This window comes from Microcebus murinus, chromosome 23 (genome assembly GCF_040939455.1).
Source record: "Microcebus murinus isolate Inina chromosome 23, M.murinus_Inina_mat1.0, whole genome shotgun sequence".
NCBI lineage: Eukaryota > Metazoa > Chordata > Mammalia > Primates > Cheirogaleidae > Microcebus > Microcebus murinus.
This window is the reverse complement of record NC_134126.1, coordinates 28,147,532-28,170,541: the sequence shown is the minus strand read 5'-3', so window position 1 is coordinate 28,170,541 and position 23,010 is coordinate 28,147,532. Positions and strand designations below refer to the sequence as shown.

The following is a 23,010-nucleotide window of genomic DNA, read 5'->3' as shown; positions in this document are numbered from 1 at the left end:
TGTATTGCAACTTCGGCCTACTTCACAGGGTAAAAATTAGGATTAAATGAGTTTATATATGTGTCACTTACCACAGTACCTGGAATATAGTAAATAGTATGTAAGTGTTAGAACGAAGGAGTATAAGGAAGGACGTAAGGGTGGAAAGAAAGATCTCTTAACTAGATTTCCATTTCCCATCGTCCTTAATCAAAGTCCAAAATCTCTCCTGACTTGCAAGGCCCAAACCAGACTCCTTTCAGTTTCCTGAAGGTATCATGTTCTCATTAGCCTCATAGTCTATGCCTGCTCTGTTTCCTCTGTCTGCCACAATTCCTGGTCTCCTCACCCCAACTCTTTGCCTAGTTAACTCAATCTGAAAGTCTTAGCTTAAATCATGACCTCCTCACCAGAGGCCTTCCTGATTTCCCAGACCAGGCACCATCACTTATATAAAGTAAGACCTTATCTCTTAGACTTGGGCAAGAGAGCCCCCTGCCCTGAGCTTCATGCTTTAGAAGGCATCATATAGTATAACCACAAAGGAACTATTAATAAATCTATTAAAAACTCGGGGATGTCTCTGACACTTGGCATTCATCACTCAGGGATGGCACAGAGCAACTGGTGACCCTGAGCACACATTCCTGAGACGAATACAGTTCAGGCCCTAGAGAAACACTTCTTTATATGTTGCCCTATGTCTAATTTATTTCAATTGACAAATAAAAATTATATTTATTGCATTCCCATTGCTATTTTGAAATATGTACCCATCAACAATATGGAGTTCTTTGCAAATTTCTGTGTCATCTTTGCGCAGGGACCGTGCTAATTTTCTCTGTAATGTTCCACTTTTAGTATCTGTGCTACTGAAACAAGCCCATCCTGTTTTCAGAAACAAAGGTAACTGTATCTGAATGCCCTGAAGGTTTGTGGGTTGTGTCACTGTGAACTTTGGAGATAGCCATGGCTTTGGAGAGCAGGGAGGAATTGAGCTGTTCAAGTGCTTAGCTAAGAGAAAAGAAAATTAACTTGTCAAGTCCTTCCTCTCAGAGAGTGTGACTGCAGTAGATTCTTTCATGACATGTTATTTACCAGTAGTGCTGAGCATTCATTTTCTTGCTTCTCTCTGAGTTCCAATTTCGGGTTCTGGAGGTATCCATGAATCAGTATAGTGTTTATCACATTGCACATGGTGGCCGAGGAACATTTTGTAGTATTAAACAATTTATGTTAATCTTAAATTTTCATATTTGGAGGGCTACAATGTAACATGTGAAACATGATACTGATTCTTTTTGTTGACAGGGGGACACTGAACACCAGAATTGCAAATCGTTTCATTTTTATAAAAATATTTAATTAGATTTAAATTTTCAAAAGTTTAATGAAATATTCAGCTCTTGAGTAGGAACGTTGTCTCCTATTTCCTCCTTTCCTTTCCCATTCTCCTTGCTTATGAATATTTTGTCTTTCTTCCCACTTTAGGTAGTAAGGTATGAGCAAGAAGCTTGAGCTAAGTCCTTGATGGGGGTGTAGGGTGTACCTGTGACTATCTGCTGGTGCCCTTCCGAGGTGGGTTTGGGGAGTGGTAGATGGATGGGGACAGAGGTGGAAGAAAGTCCCAGATTCGTTAACCCATCCTGCCCAGAGTCTTGGGGCTCATGTTGTCCTGGCCAGGCACTTTGAGCTGCTCTCTCCAGAAGCCCTCAGGGGCCGCTAGCTAGGCTGGAATGTCTGTGTTCTCAGAGCCAGGATTTGTACCAGTTCCCTCTCCAGGGCCTTCCTTCCCCCTCTGGGGGTGCAGAAAACTATCCTTTCGAAAGCTGGAGAGGTGGTAAGACTGGATGGGGACAAGGTCTGCTGCTCATTTTTCTCCCAGGATCATTAGAGACCTGGTTGCCACAAACTCACAGAAGGGAAAAGAGCTGAATCCAGAAGCTGGAGGGTAGGGGCAGTAAGAAGTGCTGGCAGACAGAGGGAGAGGTGTGAATAGGGAGAGGTCAGCCAGGGGAACAGAGAGCTAGAGAGAAGACCTAAATCCAAAAGTAGAATAGCCTTTGTCCTTGACATCTCCCTGGATCAGAGTGAATGAGCCACACACCACAGGTTCTTGGGGCAGGCAGCATGGTGCTACTGAACCCTGGACTTGGGGATTTTTGACTTGCATTTTAATTCTGGGGCTGCCTCTTAAGAACTCTGTCATCTTGGGTAAATCTCAGTCTGAGATTTGAGTCTCAGTTTCCTCTTAAGTACTTTTAGCACAGGCTTTGGAATCAGAGAGATTCTGCCCCTACCACCTGCATGACTTCGGACAAGTTACTTAACCTCAGAGTCTCAATTGCCTCATCTGTAAAATGGGCAATAACACCTTAGAGTTGTTGTGAGGATTAAATAAGACAACTGCTGGGAAGCAGATTCCATTGGTAATTTAGGATCGCAGAATAACAGTGAATTTGGGGCCAGGTGACATGGATTTGAGCCGACTGTCCCTAGCTAGATGTGTAAACCAACCCCTCCCCTGTAAGAAGGGGTAACAATACCTTCTGCACAGGGTTCTTGTGGGGCTCTGCTGAGATAAGGTGCATGAAAGCACTTTGTACAGCCCTGTACAAACGTGAAGGATTATTTTTGTTCTTCAGCTCGCCCTCTAACAAAGGCTGAATAAGTACTGAATTGGCCAAAAAAAGGGAGGGCGAGGGAAGGAATGTGAACCTCAGGGGGAGTAGCAAAAAGGCTTGAATAATCTCCACACTGTGTTTCTAACACTTTCCATTAAGCCCAGCTCCAAGGAACAGCTCATGTCCATGGGAGGGAGGTGAGAAATTGGGGAGGGGAGGGGGGTTATGAGGAGAGGGAAAAGGAGCCCACTGCTGCTGTCAAATCCCAGCAAGACATGGAAGGCCCTTGCCTGGTGAGGAAAAAGAGGGGGAGTCTCAAGTACCAGCTCCCTCTGTGACCCAGACTCCCTTGTGATCCACAAAGCACAGCTCCTAGCTTTGAGCCAGGAAATGCTGCCTTCCAATGCCCCCCACCTGGCAGCTACTGAGTAGATTCAAATATGCTCAGGGTTGGCCAGAGAAAAAAGTCAGGAGCTCTGCTGTCCCCTAACGGAGGACAGCTTTTGTGCCCCTCCCCCACCATGCCCTCCAGTTCCCCTTGATCAGTCTGAACTGAGACATGATGCCAAGGCCAGGGCCCTGCTGGTCCTGGGCTCACCGGGAGGCCAGGTCATGAATGCCCTTCCCTCGTGAGCTCAGTCCATAGGATGTGCCAGGGAAATGTTTCCACAGATTAGTGCCTCCTGGAGTGAGACAGCAGCAGCAGGTGGCAGGAACAGGGCAGGGGAGGGAACAAAGCCCAGGGAGTCCTTGAGAAGAAGCCCAAGGACAGAGGCTTTCTTTTCTAGTCTCCAGCCTCCAGAACCAGGGGGTATGGGATTCCTCCAAAGCCCCTGCCTCAGTTTCACCCCCCAGTGACTGCTGGTGATGGCAACTTTATTTGACCAATTGTGGTGGCAATCATGTAGTGTCATGGTTTGAGTAAATCCAGTTCCAGAAGTAGAGTAAATTGGAGAGCAGGGGGAGAGATGTGGGGCCAGGAGAGGAGAGATAAAGAGGCAGCTCACAAGTCCAAGAAGGGAAGGGAAGAAAAAGGGAAAGGAAATTCTAGCAAGAAGAAATATGTAAGACCTGGAGAAGGCATCCCAGCAAGAGTGCCCTAAATTAAACACTCCTAGCAGGCAAAACCTGGTTGAGATTTTTCAAATCTGCATTTAAGTCAGGCCTGGAGGGTGGAGCAGTGAAATAACCAGCATTCGACAGACAAGGGCAAGAAGGCAGTAAATGCCCGATGGTCAGGGGATGCAGTGTTGGGAGGAAGGGAGAAGGCAGATTTCTGCTGACCTCACCTTACCCCCAGCACTGCCGCTGGGCAAGTTTAGGAGTGAGCAAGGCAGGCGGGAAGTGTATCACAATGTGGTTTTGACCCAAAGTTTCATCAACATTCGGTTTCCCTCTTGAGTTATTCCTGGCCCAGACCCTAACCCAGCTGCTCCCTGACCTCACAGTTCATGCAGGTGAGGAATTGGCAGCATCTCGGTGTCAGCATTCTGGATCAACTCAAAGAGGAATTTCACCTGGGTCTCGTAGCCTTGGACTGAGATTTTCTCATTGATTCCGTGGATGCTGAGGGAAAGAGAGAGGCATTTGGGGGAGAAGGTACAGAACACGCTCCCTAGCCCCTCCCTAATCCTAAAACCACTGGCCTGAGACCCTCCAGGGGTAGGAAGTGGGCAAGGTGGGAAGAGGCCATTAGTAAGGTTTCATATGACATGTTGGTCACCTCAAGGACCCATGCTCATGACAAAAAATAGTGGAGTACATAATGAGTAAATTCCCAGAGAGTTCAAAATCACCTCTTGCTCTGAAATCCATGCAATACTATGTCTTCTGAGAGAACCATCTTTCTCTTTCTCTTAGGACAGATACCCAGCTAGACTTACCCCTAAGCCAGCCCCCTACCCCCTCAACTTGCTAGGGGCAAGTCAGGGCAAGGAGGCAGCTGCCCAGGGACCTATCCAGTTTTCTGCTTCAGCAGGAGCTTTGCTATCAGGTCTCCTGCTCACCGACCTGCCTCCCCACAACAAAAAAGAAAAACAAAGCAAAACAAAACGAAACAACTGAACTACACATGTAATCTCAAAGATGAAAGGAAATAACGAGGAGCTACCTGCCCCCCACTTAAAAACCAAAACTGTGAAAGCTGTTCTTAAGCTCGTATTCGAATATCTTCATTCTGTTTATAACTGACTTATGGTAGGGAGATCAGGTCAGGATGGGATAAGCAGCAGAGAAGTAAATGGAAATCATCTTCCCATGTCCTAGGATTAAAAGTCTGCTGAAGAACCCACAGGATAGTAATTCACTCATGGCAGTTTCCATGGTGTTTTCTTCTGAGAAGTCAAAGCATGTGCCCACTTTGACTTCATGTGTGTTTGCAATTCAGAGAATGCTGAGGAGTCTCCCCATTTTGTAGGTAGAGAAAATAAGGTCCAGTGGGTAAGCATTCTCCCAAAGAGAGGGACAGCTGGGATTAGCACCCAAGAGTACTATCCACCAGGTTCTCACCAATCACCTGATTATCTCCGTCCTTGTAAAAGAGGGGCCAATTCCCACAAATTCTGGGATGACAGGGGCAAGTTAGGTTCTACGATATTTACATTTTAGTTTGCCAAACCCCAGCTTTCTCCCATTCAGTGGACTGTCAGGAGCATGGGGTAGAAAAAGAGGTCAGACATTATCTCCTCTCTACCACCTGCTGTTCCAACCTGTTCCACTCACCTCCTGAAGCCCTCGGGCTGCAGGTAGAGGGGGTTGAACCGGTAGATGCCAGCGGTGAGGTTCGTAAAGTGTCGGCTGTCTGTGTTGCCAATACAAATACCTAGAAAAGACAGAGGAAGAGGAAAGAGGCTTTACATGAGCAACCAAGCCAAGGAAGTGGCGGGAGGTGGGCTGGCTGGAAAACTAGGATGACTGGTCACTATGGAGCTGGGCTCTCTTGGGAGCCTGTGGCTGTGATATTTTGTCCTCCAGAAAACCTTACAAAAAACACCATTTCAGCCAGGGATGTGGAATTTCCTCCCAAGAACATTGGTGAGATATCCCTTGAATGGTCCAAAGCTAAGTGTTCTCTCTCCAAGATGACTAGGGAGGCCATATCCACAGCCATTTGCTATTTAAGAAACCAGAGTCTAGATATCACTCTTTTATCAAACCTGACCTTTATTCTATATCATCCTGGGTCGGAAAGAAACACTCTCTGGGGAACTTTACTACCATAATAAGGAACATAATTTCCTGTTATTCTCATCCTTTGAAGGATGATTCTGTCTTCCTAGAGTGAAACCTCAGGTCTGGAAAGTCCCAGGATATTGTCTATCCGGTCCTCCATTCTCCTGAAGGTGGTAGCAAATTACCTAGCTGGGGCTGGGACTTGTCCCCACAGGTGTGTTTTTTGGGAAAAGATAGCCTGGAGCATCAATTCATGTGTGTGGGATGATAATGGATTATAGAAGGTGCCCCAGAAGAGAGAGAGTAAAGCCAAGAGAGCTTTTGAGGGCCAAGAGAGGAGAATCTGGAACTATGAAGGCCAAGGTTCCTGGATATTTGGAGGAACCCTTGATTAAAGCTGGATAAAAGGAAACTGGGCACAGGGCTTAACATTTGAGCATCTCCTCCTCACATCATAGACCAGAGAGTCTCACAGAGTGGTCAACTGTCATCTTGCATCAGAACCCCCTGGGTATATTTGTTTAAAAGGTAGACTCTAGAGTCCATTCTAGATTTGGTTAACACAAATCTTTGGGAGTTGGTCCAGGTAATCTGCATTTTTATAAGTTCCTTTGGTGATCCTCTTCCATTCCTAAGTCTACACAGCATAGATTTGGATGGAGACTGAGGAGGGGGTGCAGAGGGGCGCTGCTAAAATAGGTCTGGGCTGGGAGAGTTTTCTGGGCTGAGGATTCTGAGCCTTGCTGCTGAGCTGTTATGTTAGAATGGGCTAGAACCAGAATCTGGGAAGATCTTGGCCCCTTCTGTTGTGGCACCCCCAGAGGAGGGGGAGTCTAAGGCAATCCCCCCCCATGCCAGAGTAGCTGGCCTAGGTTAAGCAAGGATCCAGGCTTAACTGACCTAATTTATTGTTTCTGCTCCTTTCCTGTTTATTTTCTCACTTCCACCATGAGGGGAAAATATAGTTCCAGTCCCATCAGGAGGGGAAGTAGCCAGCTGTTTCCAAGCTGAACAGCTGGGGTGGGGGTGGAGCAGTGGACATTGGAGAGGAAACATTTCCAGCCCCCACCTCCCTCTAGCCATAGCTGATGAAGTCATTACCTGGGGTGACAATATCGATTTCCGGGAAGACGGACTGTATGGTCTGGCTGAGCAGCTGGTAACCCAAGGCCTGGTCGTCAAAGGGGCTGATGGGCAGGGGGTCAAAGGCATTCAACACGTGCAACTGGATTCGGTCATCAGCCACAATATCCTTGACAAATTCTAGGACCTCCAGGGTGGAGACAGAGAGGATTAGATTTCTTACTGCTAGATTAGATTTCTTTCTTCTCCGCTATCCAAGTACCATAAGAATTTAAATATCCTGATTTCTCACCAGCAAGGCAGAGCCCTGGGGTTTACAGAAAGGACTCATCTTTTAGCGCTGAGACCTCAATTTCAGCTGACTAGCTATCGGGGATGTAACAGCTGTGTCTTCCTGGAAAGCAATCTACGTACGGCATGGTGGATTTAGGTCAAATGTTTCAAGAGAGTTGTCTTATAGCCATGAATCAGGTGGGTAATTGGAAAGTCAGGAAATTACGTGTCTTCCCCTTTGAGTTGTGAGCCACAGGCTGGGTGAAAGTGTCGAGGAGATAGCAGAACGGGATTGTCAACCATCTGGAGGCAGGGGGACAGATGTGATGACTCGGCTTCAACCTGGGAGTCTCAGGCAGGTGATGAAAGGGCCACACAACTTTCTTTCCCCTCTCTGGGTATCCCTGCTTCCTGTTTGTAACCAGTTACACTGGAGCCAGGAAGATGAGCTCAGCACAGATGAAAAGCCAGGAGTTGGGGTACTGGTATGCAAGTTTTCTCTCTTTGCCTCCTTTCCTCAGGAAGGAACTTGAGGAAACTCCTAGAAAATTCAGTCTGAAATGACTAGAGTGAATCCAGCAAAATTCTGAGCCCCAGTCAGGATGTAGATCAGACCCCGAGGATTACATTCCATGGAGCCATGTGGGAATGGATCAGGAGGCTGGCTTCAGCTGGTCCCCCACAAAACCCATCCAGCCACCCAAGGAAAACCCCAGTACTAGTCTAAACCCATTTGATCAGTAGTTGCTTTAAAACTGCCTCGGCCCTAGGAAGGGGGGGGGTCATCCCATAGGAGGGGATCACTTGAATGGGGGGCATTATCTCAAGAGCACCCTAGAAAAATGCTAGGGTCTGAGTCTAGAAGAGAGTGAGGAGTCCTACCTCTGGCTTAGAAGCCATCATTTGAGTCTAACCGAATTCTCTGCTGTTGCATGGGTGAGGCCATCAGAGCTTATTTTCACTCTAGCACTTAATGCCTGAATATTCTACTACAAGAAGTAAGGTACAGTCTTGATGTATTCTCAACCCAGTGGGAGGTTCCTGAAGTTAGCCCCTATGAGGTCGGTTGGGACTGTGCCTGTCACCCCCCCACCCCAAATTACTTAGAGGTTCCTGTCCCCAGAAATCAAAGGTGGCACACAGCTTGGACTGCTACGTTTCTCACTAGCTGCTAGGCCAGGAAAGGGTAGGGAATGTGTCTATCTCATTTCTGTATTTCCAGTGCCAAGCACAGGAAAGGCATGCAATAAATGTTTAAAAGATGTGAACCAATGGATGTTTTACATGTAGAGATATTTTCCTTTTAAGTGAATGGTATAGTTGTTGAATCTCTCATTAGCCTCATTTCTTTCTACTTCTTTGACCACTCAGGGCAAACCTTCTTTTCCATGTGGTAGCCTATGAAATTTCTAAAGACTTGTTCCTCACAGAGAGCTGCTGGAGACTCATTTACATTGGGAACATGAGGGAGACCCGATGAAGACAGAGGTAGAGAACTCTGGGGCTGCCTGTGTTCCCGTGGATCCAGCCTGAGGCTCTGAGCACACAGTCCTCAGGCTGGCAGGGAGTGTCCCTGAATGTGGACATGGGCCCTGTGGCCTTTCTCAACGATGGAAGCTTTCCATTCCTGGGGCAGGTGGGCAGGATTGGCTATGGATTCCAGGGGTTTCATCAGATAGACCGGGAAGGAAGGGCACTGTGGCAGGGGAATAGAGAGGAGGGAGGAGTGCCAGGACCTGGGGAGATGAAAGCCCCAGCCGGGTGGAAAACAGCCCTCGGAAAGGGCACGGGGTTGGAATGAGGCTGGGAAAAAACTGGTGGAAAGAAGCTCAATGAGGGGAATTCAGTGATTTCCTGGTCCCAGGGAGAGGACAAAGGTTGGCACCTGATGAAAAGCAGCAGAGCCCAGGACCCACACTGGTCCCCCTGACCAATGCTGGATGGCCCTGGGCAGGATGTCAACTTTCCCCCCGCTCTGCGATGAGGAGTGTGCCTCCCTCCCTGCACGAGGACAAATGGAATCCTCCACGGGGAAGAGTGTAGGAGAAAGGACCACAGATGTCTAGGTGTGGCTGTCCCTGGATGATCTATGCCAGAGAACTGCTCTTAACCCTATTATATTCCAGAATGTATTATTCATCTGAGAGTTGTTGGGTTGCCTTTTCAGATCACTTTTTTTTTTTTGGAGGATCAGGTTTACCTTTTGAATTCTTGTTAGCTCAACTTTATATTTAAAAAGTTGGCATTTCCTATAGATGTGGAACACTCTGTGTAAAGTCTACTCACCCCTTGGTTTTCAGCTCAGATTTCACTGCTTCAGGGAAGCCTCCCTGATGCCCAGATGATGTCTCGTTCCTTGTTATATTCTTTTTATTATTATTCTTTTTTAATTTGTTTTTCATTTTTAAAAAATGTCAGGTTTTTTGTTTTTTTTTTGAGACAGGTTCTTGCTTTGTCACCCGGGTAGAGTATAGTGACATTACACCTCACTGCAACCTCAAACTCCTGGACTCAAGTGATCCTCCTGCCTCAGCCTCCCAGGTAGCTGGGACTACAGGCATACGCCAGCCACCATGCCTGGCTAATTTTTCTATTTTTAGTAGAGACAGGGTCTCTTGCTCAGGCTGCTCTCGAACTCTTGAGTTCACAAGATCCTCCTGCTTTGGCCTCCCAGAGTGCTAGATTACAGGTGTGAGCCACTGTGCCTGCCCTGTTACATTCTCTAATAGCACCAGGTCCCTTTTCATCAAAGCAGTCATCGTGGTTTGTGATTGTACATTCATTTTTTTAATTTTTAAATTGATGTTCATAGCAGACCATTGCAGCACACTGATTTGAGGCTCTGGCCTCAACTTTTTCCTCTCTCCTAACTTTACACGTCCTTCCCATGGGCTTTTATTGACTCTAAAGTTTCCAATATTGTTAATAATGCTCCAGCCTGCATCTATAGGTCATGTCTCTCTCCAGACTTGAGGTATTTATAATTAACTGTTAATACATTATAAGCTTCTCAAACTTCTAAACTATTTTATTTCTCTTTGAACTTGTTTTTCTTCCTGAATATCCCAATCTTGGTCAAAGGCATTACCATGTGGCCAACTACCCAGGTTAAAAACCTTGAAGCCGTTGTGCCTTTCTCTCACCCCACATTTGTAGATAACACACACCACATCCTGTTGAACCTCTCTCTCATCCCTCTTGGGGGTACCCTCTTCTCCACCCATGGCTATGGCTTCACTACAGACCTCCATCTGCACTGCTCGAGATGTTGCAATAGTTTCCTAATTGTCTCTTTCTACTCCAGCACTTCCTTGGCATTGCCACCAGCATTCTCTCTCTGAAACAAATCAGAGTATATCACAACCCTCTCTGAAGACCTCTGAAAGTTCTCTCTTGTCACGGCTCAGGGCTCAAACTCCTTAGCGTGGCATACAAGGCCTTGATCCCCAAATTACAACTCCCTCTCCCATCATTTTCATCTCCCATTACTTCTCACCACTTTATCCTACTCTTTAGCCATAATGAGTGTCTTCTAGCAAAGTCCTATAGTCCTGTAAGGCCCAGCTCACATTTTCAGTGGTCATAAAAGACTTGACCCTCAGAAGTACCATTAGTTTTCTTATTTGCAGTGGTCCTCCAGTAATTTGTTCATCCCTAATTGTTATAATTGCAGTTTAGTGTTATGACTGGAAGCAGACTCTAGAACTAGATTGCTAGACATGTGTTTTGAATATGCTACTTAATTACCAGTATTCTGTGTCTGTTTTCACCAGTTTAATGTGGATAACGCAGCTTCTACCTCCTGGAGTGGCTGTGAGGATTAAATGTGTGTGCATGTGTGTGTATACCTTAGAATGGTGCCAAACACATAGCAAGCCCCACTATGTATACGTTTACTACTATAGGTATTGCTATCATTTATTCATATTTGTCTCCCACACCCAGGCTCCAGGTTCCCCCAAACCAGAGATCACCTATCCTAGCCAAGTACCTGGTACATGGGATGCCTTTGAAAAAAGTTGGTTGAGCAAATGAGACTGGACCAGCCCTAGGATTGGAGTTAACTCAGGTCCTTAGGGCCACACCTCCCTGATGCCGAACCAGTTGTCTGAAACATACAGTACGCACCTGTTGGACTGTCTGTGCAGGGTGAATCCGGATGTTGATTGTGGCCTGGGCCACTGGGGGGATGACATTCACCTAGAGAGAGAACCACAAACCCTGGCCTGAGCCAACCTCAAGTTTTCCACACCTGAACCCTGCCCAGAAAAATGCCAATTACCACCAGTAGGGGCAGAGAAAGCTGATTGAAGAACCCAGGGCTTAATTTTTTTAGTCTGTCCCTTGTCGTCTCTGAGCCAAGTGATAAGTGGTTAAATACAGAGCAGAGGAGTGGTTAGCCCAGACCTTCGTGCTCCTTGGTCCTGGAGGGGTCACAGAGCTGCTCAGAGCAAGCCTGCTTTCTCTGTGACTGCTCAGACATCTGTTCTGGCCCATGCTGTGCCATTAGAATCCTCCTCTGTGCACTTTCTTTCCCAGGGCACCCAGACGGAACATTTCTGCAGCTGTTAACATTAGTGCCTACTCAGGACAGGACACCCAGAGCCTCTGTCGGCCCCTGTCATGGCACGTTTGATACTTGAGATGGTTTCCCACATCTAATTGCAAAATCTGACTCTGTTCTTTGCCTGACCAGGCAGAACCCAGGACTAATTAAAGACAGGCTACAGAGGGATTGTTCCCTGCAGGGTGGAGAGAACAAACTACCCAAGTGCAAACCTTTCTTTGAACCGGTTTGGTGCAAAAAAGCACTAGGTCAGGGACAGGATAATTGGATTACTGCAAGTTAGCTGCATGATTTTGAATAATTGCAACCTCTTTGTGCCTCTGTTTTCTCAACTGTCAACTGGGGCAGTAATACCCATAGGGCTCTTAGAAGGATCTAATGGAGTAACATGTGAAAGTATTCTGGAGTGATAAAAACACGATTCAAACATAAGGACACAATACTATTATTTCGGTGAATACTACAGGCAGCTGGTGAAGATAGCTTGGTTCCAGCTGGCACACTGGACACTCCAGTTGGCTATGGTAGAAATGAATTCTGGGGCCCCATCCACTTATATCCAACCTGGGCTCTAGATCGCCAGAGCACCTCAAGGTCACATTGTACTCTAGGTGAATGGTGCCCCTGAAGTTGTGCTGGTGGTATTGGAGGTTACAGGAACAGTCTAACTTCCTTCAAGATTTCAGAAAGGCCTGTGCCTTTCGTATGGCTAAGCTTGGTCCTTTAAAGAGAGACTCCCCCTTAGTGGCTAATGCAACTGGAAGTGGCCCAATTTGCTGAAAAGTAATTCTTGGAATAAAAATTTATCAAAGTATTGAATTCACCTGAAACTTATTTCTATAAAAGTAAACCTAACACAGAATTTGTGTTTGCTGAACTTATGTTTGCTAAGGCCACCCAATATCTACTTTTTGGGAAGTGACAATGTGTTTAAACGTTGTATATATCACACATGTTACAGATTTTTTAAAAGACAGGTGAGTTTCTCTCTTTCAATTTAGGGTAATGCCAGGGGAAAATACATTCATCATTAAATTTGTTAGGTGGATAAATCTTTTAAAACATGGGGAAGAATAAAAAAAGATCCTTGGTGGTAGAAAGGTTAGAAAACTTTAGTGACCAAAGTATAAGGTAATATAAAACATGTTGAATGACGGTCTGGACAGTCTGAGCATACATAGATCACAAAACTTAACTCCTCAAATACTCCTCTTCACACTAGTGTAACTGTTGTTTTTTTTTTTTTTGCAAGTATGGACTCAAAGAACCTGAAAGGGCCATGGACACCCTCCACTAAAATACACACCTGTAAAATTTGGCCAGCAAGTTCAGAGGGTATGTAGACCTCAACTAGACCCTAGGCTCATGATGTTTACGCAACTGATGACACAGGACAGTTCGGCATTGGTCCTTCCTGTTGTTTACATTGTAACCAGACAATGAGGAAGGAGCCGGTAGCTAAAGCCAAGGGAGGGGGGAGTGGAGGGCAGTGAGAAAAAGGTGTATGGAAAGGAACCAGGTGATGTTACCTTGACCCCTGCATTGAACATGGTGGGTGCCATGGTGGTCCTGACCAGTGCATTGGTTAGGTAATTTCTCTCCATTAACCTAAAGCAAAAGAACTAAGGTCAGACATTAGGAAGAACTGTCCAATGGGGTGAAAGAAGAGGAGAAAGATCACCTACTTTCCTGAATCTTGGAGATCCTGAAGACTGAGAGAGATAACTTAGAAATGTCTTAAATATACATACTTAGAGAAGTAGTGTCTGGTAGATGAGGGATGATTAGGCAGGCCAAGTTAAGCCAAGGAGAAAGGACTTCACAGGGTGGGTAGGTTTGGGGTTTAGGGGATGTGAAAGGAGGAAAGAGAATACGTTACCTGCTTACCAGGGGTCGAAATAGCCACAGGTTGCTCAGGACTATATTGATGGGGAAGGGGAACTGAAAGGGAAAGAACAGGTCAGCAGGATTTCAGAGGGGTCAGCCCAACAGGGTCAGTGTTCCTGAGGCCTGAGTCTCTCTCTACTTTAGACCTGCCTCAGGGATGCTTAGAGGTCAGGAGTGCTGCTGAGTTCAGTTAGCTCAATCTCTGCTAGAAGGCCAGGGAACGGGAAGCAATTACTTACTACCTGGCTGGGCTTATCTGATTGGTTAGAACAGTTGCTCAGCAGCCTCAAGGATGAGTGGGAACCAGCTCCCAAAGGTACCAGGGTATATTAGATCTTAGGGTCTCAGATGAACACCACCACCAAGATCCCTTCATCTCAGCTCAGCCACTGGCTGGGAAGAGATGAGAACGGCCAGAGCCCTGGTCAGCACCAGGGCCCCTTTAGTACCCTAAAGGTCACTTCTCTGCCGCCTCGTTGTTCCTAGGTGACCAGGAGTATGCGACACTCCTTCCCTACCTCATTTGCCAGTTGCTGCACTGTCGTCTCTAATGGCCCGCTTGCAAACATGTGAGGCATTGGTGTCTGCTCCAGTCTGGAAGAGAAACAGAGTTCTCAGGACTCAGACAACCCCAGACAAAGATCAGTGGCCTGAAGGAGAAGGAAGGAGGTAGGAGGAAGTTTCCACAAGCCTGGCCAGGAGTTCTCCCATTCCCCTCCCTATCACCTGCACCAACTCAACATTGTGAAGAGGTCAAAACACCAGCAAGACCACCTGTGCTCTACCAGCAGCAGCTTTCCCTGTCTACAAAGTCCATGTTAGGGTCCCTCCTCCCTGCTACACTGCTCTCCGGCATCCTGTGTGTCCACTCTCATAGCACCTCCCACACGGCAGCAGAACTGTCAGTCTCCTCCGCTAACCATGAGTTCCTTGAGGACAGGGGCTGTTTCATTCATTACCGTACACCTACCGCCTAGGTCAAGGGGGTAGGTAACACAGGTCAAGGCACAAAGCCTTGACCATGGTGGCTATTCAGTTCAATATTTGTGAAATGTTTATATCTCTTCTTCCCACTTTGCTAAGAAAACCCAGCCAGGGGTGAGCTCTGCTGTTAGAGATCCTATTGTCTCTGCCCACAGCCAACACACATATCTTTGTCCTCCTGCCAGGGCAGGTGGAGAATTTAGACAGCTCTACAAGTCATTGCCGACATGTGATTTCTAACTATATGGACTCTGGGCTACATGACTGAGCTTTTGCCTGCTGACCCTTGCTTGCCATATGGATATACTAAAACTTCCCCTTTTGCCCCTAGCCCTTGCCTAGGTACTGGTGGCTCTGTCCCTCCTGTGGCCCATGCTATGGCTTCCCAGCCCAGGTTCAGGGCAGAAAGCTAAGCCTCCTCAAACTCAAAGTGGGAAAGTACCAGGTCTTCCATCCTAAGTCTGGCATGGGAGCAGGGCCAGGAGCTGCTTACCGGCTGATAGCGGCCGCCAGGATGCCAATGCTTGTCTCCTTTGGCGGAGCTGAAGAGTGGCCCGGAGTCATGTTTACTCGCAGCATGAGGTCAATTGCACCCTTCTCTGAGACTGAAATCCTACAGAAGAGGATCAGAGATAGCCGTCCTGACTTCTTCCCATCCTGAATTATCCCATAGGCCCACCTGGGTGGTGGTGGTCTGGTGGGCTAGGAGGTCAGCTTTATGCTGCTTTGAAAAATATACACTAGGGGAAGAAGGAAAGCGGAAGTCCAGGACAGGTTGAAGATCCGGGTGATTAAGGCAAGAGGGGTAAACAAAGGGTTGTCTCAGCATGGCTGACATACACCAGGCTGGGGTCATCTCAAATGGCGTGGGAACCCCTTCCAAGGTCAGGGAGGGGTGGTTTACTCACATGGCAAAAGGCTTCTTGACGTAGGAAATGACACCATCCAAGATAAAGCTACCCTCATCCACAATGAAGGCTAGCTGGACGCCCCTTGCCTGTAGCAGGGCTGAGATCTTCCGAGCCCCATTCATCCCTGATACCTGTAGACATTAAATACAGAGCCAGAGTCCTTCTCAGTCAGAGACAGACCTCCAGAGATAGCTAATGGGAACCCACTCAGCTTAGCTAGGGGCTCTAGAACCTTCCCATCTAGTCTCCTTCCCGTGGGGCAGGACCCTAGACAATCCTGCCTCATAGAATCCTGGAATGTCATAGCTGGAAGGACCCAACTCCCCTCCCTACACGAATGAAGAAACTGAGGCCCAGAGAGTGAAGTGATTTGCCCAGAGTCTAAGTAAGAGGCATCACTGAAAATAAAACCCAGTCATTGTTCAGTTCTCTTTCCACCACACCAGTGGTTTCTCAAGGTATAGTTGATGGATCACTTGCCTGTCTCGGACATTACCAGGGAATTTGTTTAAAATTCAGACCCAAGGCACAGAGCCCACGAGTCTGAATTTTTGTCAAGGTCCTTAGATAATTCTGGCACATGGACACACAGAGAAGTTGGCAAACCACTACACCATATCATGGAGACCCTGCAGCTAGGGAGCAAACTGGACTAGAGTGAAGTACCTGCTCCACTCCCAACAGGGGTCCCAGAGGTAGGCATAGGGTGAGGAGACTCTACCTCCTCATCATGGCCCAGAGCAATGAAGAAAGATCTTCGGGGGATATAGTTCCTTATCAGCAGGAGCTCCAAGGCTTGCAGGAGTGCCTGGGATTCAGAAGCATAATGGAAGATAAAGGCTTATCATTTAAGCAGGTGTACCAGGGTAGCAGAGACATTCATTCAGCTGCCTGCAGCAAGGCTGATGGGACCAGGATCTGACAGATTCTCTTTTAACACAACAAATTCAAATGGTTCTGAGGATCAGATGTGGGGAAGCAGAACTCTGAATAAAACCTTTTTTCTTTTGAGACAGAGTCTCACTCTGTTGCCCTGGCTAGAGTGCCGTGGCGTCAGCCTAGCTCACAGCAACCTCAGACTCCTGGGCTCAAGTGATCCTTCTGCCTCAGCCTCCCGAGTAGCTGAGACTACAAGCACGCACCACCATGCCCGGTTAATTTTTTCTATATATTTTTAGTTGGCCAATTAATTTGTTTCTATTTTTAGTAGAGACAGAGTCTTGCTCTTGCTCAGGCTGGTTTTGAACTCCTGACCTTGAGCGATCCGCCTGCCTTGGCCTCCCAGAGTGAGGCCAAGCTAGGATTACAGGCGTGAGCCACTGCGCCTGGCTTCATAAAATCTTTACCATCTGGAGGAAAGCATAAACTTATCAATGTCAGAGCTGAAAAGGTCCCCGGCGGGGGGAGGTCAGCTATTCCAATCCCTATTTACAGTTGAGAAATCAAGGCTCAGAAAAGGGAAGTGACAAACTGACGGCTGGAACCCAGGTCTTCTGGAGCTAAGGTTCTTCTACCATTACCTCCTACCTCCCAGGGGTCAGCCAAGTACTCCCATCCTGAGTTGATCTTTAGAGCCCTAAGGCAGAGGGAATATAGCATTTCAGACCATCAGAGAGTTCTTGTTGTCCAGTGTGCCCCGACCATGGATGAAGCCATCGTGCTCTAGTCCAGAGAACGGGGGCACTTCCCAGCCTTCTTTAGGGGCAGGTACCACGTCAAGGTGAGCCAATAGCATGTAGGGCTGCAAGCTGGTGTCTGAGCCTCGGACAGTGAACAGGTGGGAGTATTCTCCCACAGTTTCATGCTGGATAAAGCTGGTGTTGAACACTGTAGGAAAGACTAGAGGCAAAAGGATAAAAAACAAGGAGAGAAAGCGAGGTTTAACAGTTTCCTTAGGTTTTCCTGCCGTTTTCAGCTCCCTGTTCTTCTTCTTCTTCTTCTTTTTTTTAATGTATCCTCCTTTGGGAGGTCTTCTGGGACACAGCCAGTCTGACTCCTGATCCGCCTGGACAATATTTGAAATTCTTCTTCTACATATTTTAATGTGCAGTTACTATGGAATAACATGCAAACCAAGACCCCACCATTAAGATAAAGAAAAATGGCCAGTATATCTCAAGATTGGGCTTGGTCTGACCTATAACATGCCATCACGTGTATGTGTTTAAGGGCCATGCAGACTAGGGGTGTGCTAAAGTTTCAATATAGTAGGCCCCATCAGCTAAATTACTTGGAATCAAACATGACGGTTATATAAAAAAATTCAGAGATATTTTTTCTTTTAAAAAAATAGCTTATCTACTGTTTGTTTAAAAAAATAGCATATCTACTGTTTGTGTTATATGGAGGTAAAGATTATCCTGTCTGGCTCAAGGTCACACTTCTGTGTGCAGGGGTGGATATTCCTGAGACAGAACGGGGACAGGACTCAGGCCCACACCCCTGACCACAGAAGTCAACATAACCTGGCCTAATTAGCTGCAGAAGAGCTAAAACAAATAGTCTCCTAACCGCCAGAATTCAGCCCAGACTCATATAAGGAAAGGGCTGAACTATCTGTCTTGTAATGTTTTTCAAGACCACTAAAGCAGGACACTGACACAAGCTGATAAGGTACCTGGCTAAAAAGAAACCAGACCTCTCTGGATCTAATCACTTCAAGCTAGAATAGACCCCCCCACTACTGACCTTACCTTGACTCATTTTAATGCCAAAAATCACGCTGGGGTAGAGATTTAACATGCTAATGAAACATGCAATACATGAAGAAGCATCTAAAAGAACTATGCAAGCATAGGAAAATCTCCACCTCTACATGCTTATCTGTCACCCCTTTCCTGCCTAAGTCTCTTTAAAACTCTCCCTGAACTCCCTGTGGAGAGCCAGCCTGAGAATCCTTCCTGCTACACTGACTCCCTTTGCTAGAGCATAAGCCCCAGTCAAGCCTTGTCTGGGAAAACTTGTTTAGCTTCTTGTCAATTTCCATTGCATGCAGAACCTAAGAACCCATGGTGGTAACATTCCCAGGGTCAATTACTTGAGTGGCCTTAGCTACATGGGAGAAAGAACTTTTATCTTCCTCTGGGCTTTGTTGGAAGAATCCACTTATACCTATGTGGATACCAGGAAAGAAAAAACTGAAGAAGAATATGATTTTATCTTGTCACCCAGCTTATCTGGTTTATTGTCACGGTACACTTATTTCCCTATTTTTTTTTTTTTTTTTGAGACAGAGTCTCACTTTGTTGCCCGGGCTAGAGTGAGTGCCATGGCATCAGCCTGGCTCACAGCAACCTCAAACTCCTGGGCTCAGCAATCCTACTGCCTCAGCCTCCTGAGTAGCTGGGACTACAGGCATGCGCCACCATGCCCGGCTAAATTTTTTTTTTTTTGTATATATATATTTTTAGTTGGCTAATTAATTTCTTTCTATTTTTGGTAGAGACGGGGTCTCGCTCAGGCTGGTTTCGAACTCCTGACCTTGAGCAATCCACCCGTCTCAGCCTCCCAAAGTGCTAGGATTACAGGCGTGAGCCACCGCGCCCGGCCTTTATTTCCCTATTTTTATCTCCTATTTAGTAAAGTCTTCCAGCCTGGCCTCAGGTTGGCTACTAGGCATGAATCCCAGATCCACTTGTCCCAGAGTGCTAGAGAGGGGGCTACTTGCTACTCCTAGATCAGCCCCTCCCACCCAACAACTTTGGAGGGGCTGGTTTTTATTTGATTTAGGAGGTTCCCCTCACTACTCTCCATGAGATCTTCCTAAGGGGAAGGGGGGTAGTTCTAAGAATCCTTTTTGCCATTGACCCATGCTTCCTCAGCTCTGCATGCTGTGGGTGGTGGGGATGGGAGGAGAGGACAGACATCACAGCTTTAAGCTGTTGACTGCCTAGAAGCCTAGAAATGTGTTAGCAATGAATCTGGAGTAGGCCTGAGTATGTAGAGTGCATCCGTGCAGGTGTGTGTAAAGAGGTAGGGGTGAGAGGAGCATGGGTCATAGTTCTGGACATATGCACAGGTAGAAGGAACCTTTAGTTCTTCAAAAAGATAATCTTTTGATTACCTAATATTTATTGAGTGACACATATCTAGGGCAAAGATTAGGAGAGTTTATATTCCAACCTACTGCTATGTAGCTTAGTTCTTCAAAGGGCAAATCTATAGTCTCTACTCTGTCCATGGAGATTAAATTGTCCTTAATTCTTCACAAAATAAACTTGTCATGCTGTAAAAGAACTGTGTCTCCATTACTACCTGTACCATCACTTGGCCATGATTTGTGGCTTACCTTTACGAATGTATTCTCCAAACTCAGCCAGGGCTGTAGTATTGGACTCCTCAGGGCTGAAAGACACTGTTGGAATCTGGATGGCACCTGTCAGAGTCAAATAGAGGTGAAGTTTAAAGATGATAACAACCTTTTTTTTTTTTTACAGTCCTCTGTGCATAAAAACTTCTTTTGTGTTCATTATCTTTCTGCAGAGGGCAAAAGAATCTTGTGAGGTAGGCACTGTTGTTTTCCCTAGTTCAAAGAAAAAGAAACAAGTTTAGAGAGGTTGGGGAAGCTACCTGAGATTGCCCAGCAACAAGCAGAATTGGGACTTAAGCCCAGGTCTTCTGGGCTTGTTTAGGCTAATATGATTATTGAAGGAAAATAAAGTACAAGGTTGTGGGGGAGTAGATTTTGGACCCTAATCCTGAGGGGGGGAAATTTCTACTACATATTTCTTCCTAAGCCTCACTCTGCCTCTGAAACCACCACTCCCTTTGATGAATCCAAGCTTCATCAGTCTCAAGGAATCCACTGTCCTGGGTCCCTACATCAATGAGGCTGTGTGCTTTTGTGTGTAAACGGTGGGCTTATTCCCTACAGACTGGCTCACCCAGAGTCTCACAAATCTCTCAACTGAGGCCAGCTTTTGGGGCATACGCTGTCTGGGAAAGGGTGGATTTAAAAGCTCCCAAGCAAGCTCTTCAGTCCTAAATTAATCTCATTCTCCCTACCCAGTTGTCTCAATTCTTGAATTGTCACTATGCTTATCTGTTTGTCTTTAAGGCTTTAAGTTTTAAAGGGTTCCATTATCAAATGCAAACATCACTAGGAGGAGAGAAACACAATCCAAGAATACAGAACAAATTCACCTGGGGCAGCTTGGCAACCAGGGACGGCCTCTGAAAGACATTCAGTTTTGCTAAGGATCAACCCCACGTCATCATAGCCCACCACATAGATGGGGAAGCTGAGGCTCAAAAAGATTCAAGAGCAGACCCAAGATCTGAACTCAGGTCTTAGAACTCCCTGCTCAGAGTTCTAAGATAGGTTGCTGTAAGGCCCCTACTCTAGGTTTTTATCTAGCTGTTGCTCTTTTCTGTGCAGAGACTCTGAGAGGCTGCCTAATGCCTTTTAGAGGAATATTTATATTATGCTTTGGGAAAGCCCTGATCTGTCCCAGGCCTATCAGTCCATCGCATATACAATCTATATCCAACCACAGGGGCTAGCTTTTAGTCTCTGCTTTTGACTGCACATGTTAACGTAGGCAGTTTCTCTTGATCCATTATTTAATGAAATGGAAAAAACTGGAGCTAAGCCTGATAGTGAAGAAGCATCTCACCACTCCACAGGACCTAGCACTCACAGAAACTTTCCTCTTTTCTGCATTTTCTCTTGGAAAATGCAGACTCAGAACTGAGTTTTTGTAAATTCTAGCCTAGCTAGAATTTTTGTGAATGAGTTTAGTGAATGATTTTTTAGTCTTGGTTGGAGGTCTAGGGGAGAGATGTTCTTCAACTAGAAGAGGGAATTAGGAACATCCCACATCCCAGGAATACTCCAAACCCCTTCTTAGAGCCATCTGGAGCCCAGCAAGTCCTACAGGCATTAGATATTGTCACCCAGTGCCCACTCTTTGCTATAAGACCCTGCAGAAGATCATTTAACTGACCCAAGCCTTCATTTCCCTTCCCTGTAGATAAGACAAAGATCATTTAGTCTTTTTTTTTTCACCTTTTTTCTTCTCAAACTTTAGTGTGCATCAGAATTTTTATTTTTTTTATTTTTTTCCTTTTCTCAAAATAAGCTCTTTTTCACCTTCGTGCTCCCACTGCCATTTGTTTTTGTTTGTTTGTTTGTTTTTTTTTTTTGAGACAGAGTCTCATTCTGTTACCCCTGCTAGAGTGCCGTGGCATCAGCCTAGCTCACAGCAACCTCAAACTGCTGGGCTCAAGCAATCCTACTGCTTCAACCTCCCGAGTAGCTGGGACTACAGGCATGCACCACCATGCTCAGCTAATTTTTTTCTATATATTTTTAGCTGGCCAATTAATTTCCTTCTATTTTTCAGTAGAGACGGGGTCTCACTCTTGCTCAGGCTGGTCTCTTGCTCAGGCTGGTCTCGAACTCCTGACCTCGAGCAATCCGCCCGCCTCGGCCTCCCAGAGTGCTAGGAGACAGGCGGGAGCCACCGCACCCAGCCTCATCTTAGTCTTATTTTGAGATACCGCAGAGATTTAACAGAGGTGGCAACTCACAAAGGTTAAAAGTGCTGTATGAATGAATGCTGTTGTAATACTCAAGGCAAGCGGAGAAAGAGTGGTCAGCGGCCACGCCAAGAAGGGGGAAGTTGGAGCTTCCTGGCCAGGCAGGGGACACTGGAGTCCCAGAAGCCAGGTGTGGCGTTAAGGGTGGCGTCCCCAATCCGGGCACAATGTGCCGGGACGGGCGCTGGGGGCCGCCGGGCTGGGGCGTGCGGCGGAGCTCCGGCTGAAGTAGCAGAGGGAGCGGGAGTCACCGTTGACCCGAGGAGGGAGGGGCCACACCTGGGCGCGGGCAGGCGACGGGGACCCAGGTTCACCTTTCAGCGCCTCTTTCATCGCCACGCGCTCCTCTTCGCCGAACTGAGAAGGGATTCGCGACGTCCCCTGATGCTCCCTGCCCCTCAGGCCCTTCGGTACGGAGACGGTGGCAAAAACTAGGAGCAGCACAGCCGCCAGGGCCAGCACGCAGACGTACCGCTGCGCCATGCTTGCTCCTCTCGAGTCCGCGCCGCCAGCCTGCCGCTGGGACCCGCACCTGAACTCCCCGACCGCCGGCCTCGCCCTGTCTGCGCTCCAACTCCCGCGATCGGCCTCAGCCCCACCCCTTTCCCAGAGCTGGCCAATCACCGCTCGGCGGGGGCTGCGGAACAACCAATCCGACGGGCCGGCCCCGCCCCGGCCCCGCAAGGCCTGTTGGGGGTGTGGTTTCTCGCGCAGTCGCAGGCGGAGGTGGAGCATAGGTGAGCGCGGCCTCCGGGCGAGGGTCAGGTCGCGTCTGCACGCGATCTGCCCCTGGCGCGCCTCAGCCGCTTGCTGTGTGACTGTGAGTCAAACTAAAGGGGGAAAAAAAAGCGACATAAAATGCATGAAGTTTGTCAGACCGTATTCTTTTTTTGTTTTCTTCTGAAGCTTAGCATTTGACTTCCATTCCCTAGATTCCGTGGGGGATCTCTCCGGGATCCTAGCTTGAGATTTAATCTGAAATTGGAACAGC

General features: G+C 47.1%; 1 protein-coding gene and 1 non-coding gene across 2 annotated transcripts; both read right to left on the bottom strand.

Annotated features, from left to right (window-relative positions):
• Nucleotides 1-757: 757 nt before the first annotated feature.
• Nucleotides 758-864, bottom strand: LOC142864021 (U6 spliceosomal RNA). Its single transcript, XR_012914619.1, has one exon. It is a non-coding gene; the product is annotated as a U6 spliceosomal RNA (small nuclear RNA).
• Nucleotides 865-1,320: 456 nt separating this feature from the next.
• Nucleotides 1,321-22,613, bottom strand: PM20D1 (peptidase M20 domain containing 1). The gene is made up of 13 exons (XM_012760194.3): nt 22,334-22,613; nt 19,768-19,854; nt 17,086-17,318; nt 16,201-16,287; nt 15,477-15,610; nt 15,062-15,181; nt 14,103-14,178; nt 13,577-13,638; nt 13,227-13,305; nt 11,259-11,330; nt 6,876-7,044; nt 5,325-5,424; nt 1,321-4,169 (listed from the first exon to the last, which is right to left on the bottom strand). The coding sequence occupies exons 1-13, from the start codon at nt 22,500-22,502 to the stop codon at nt 4,046-4,048; spliced, it is 1,512 nt and encodes a 503-aa protein (XP_012615648.2). The 5' UTR covers nt 22,503-22,613; the 3' UTR covers nt 1,321-4,045.
• Nucleotides 22,614-23,010: the final 397 nt, after the last annotated feature.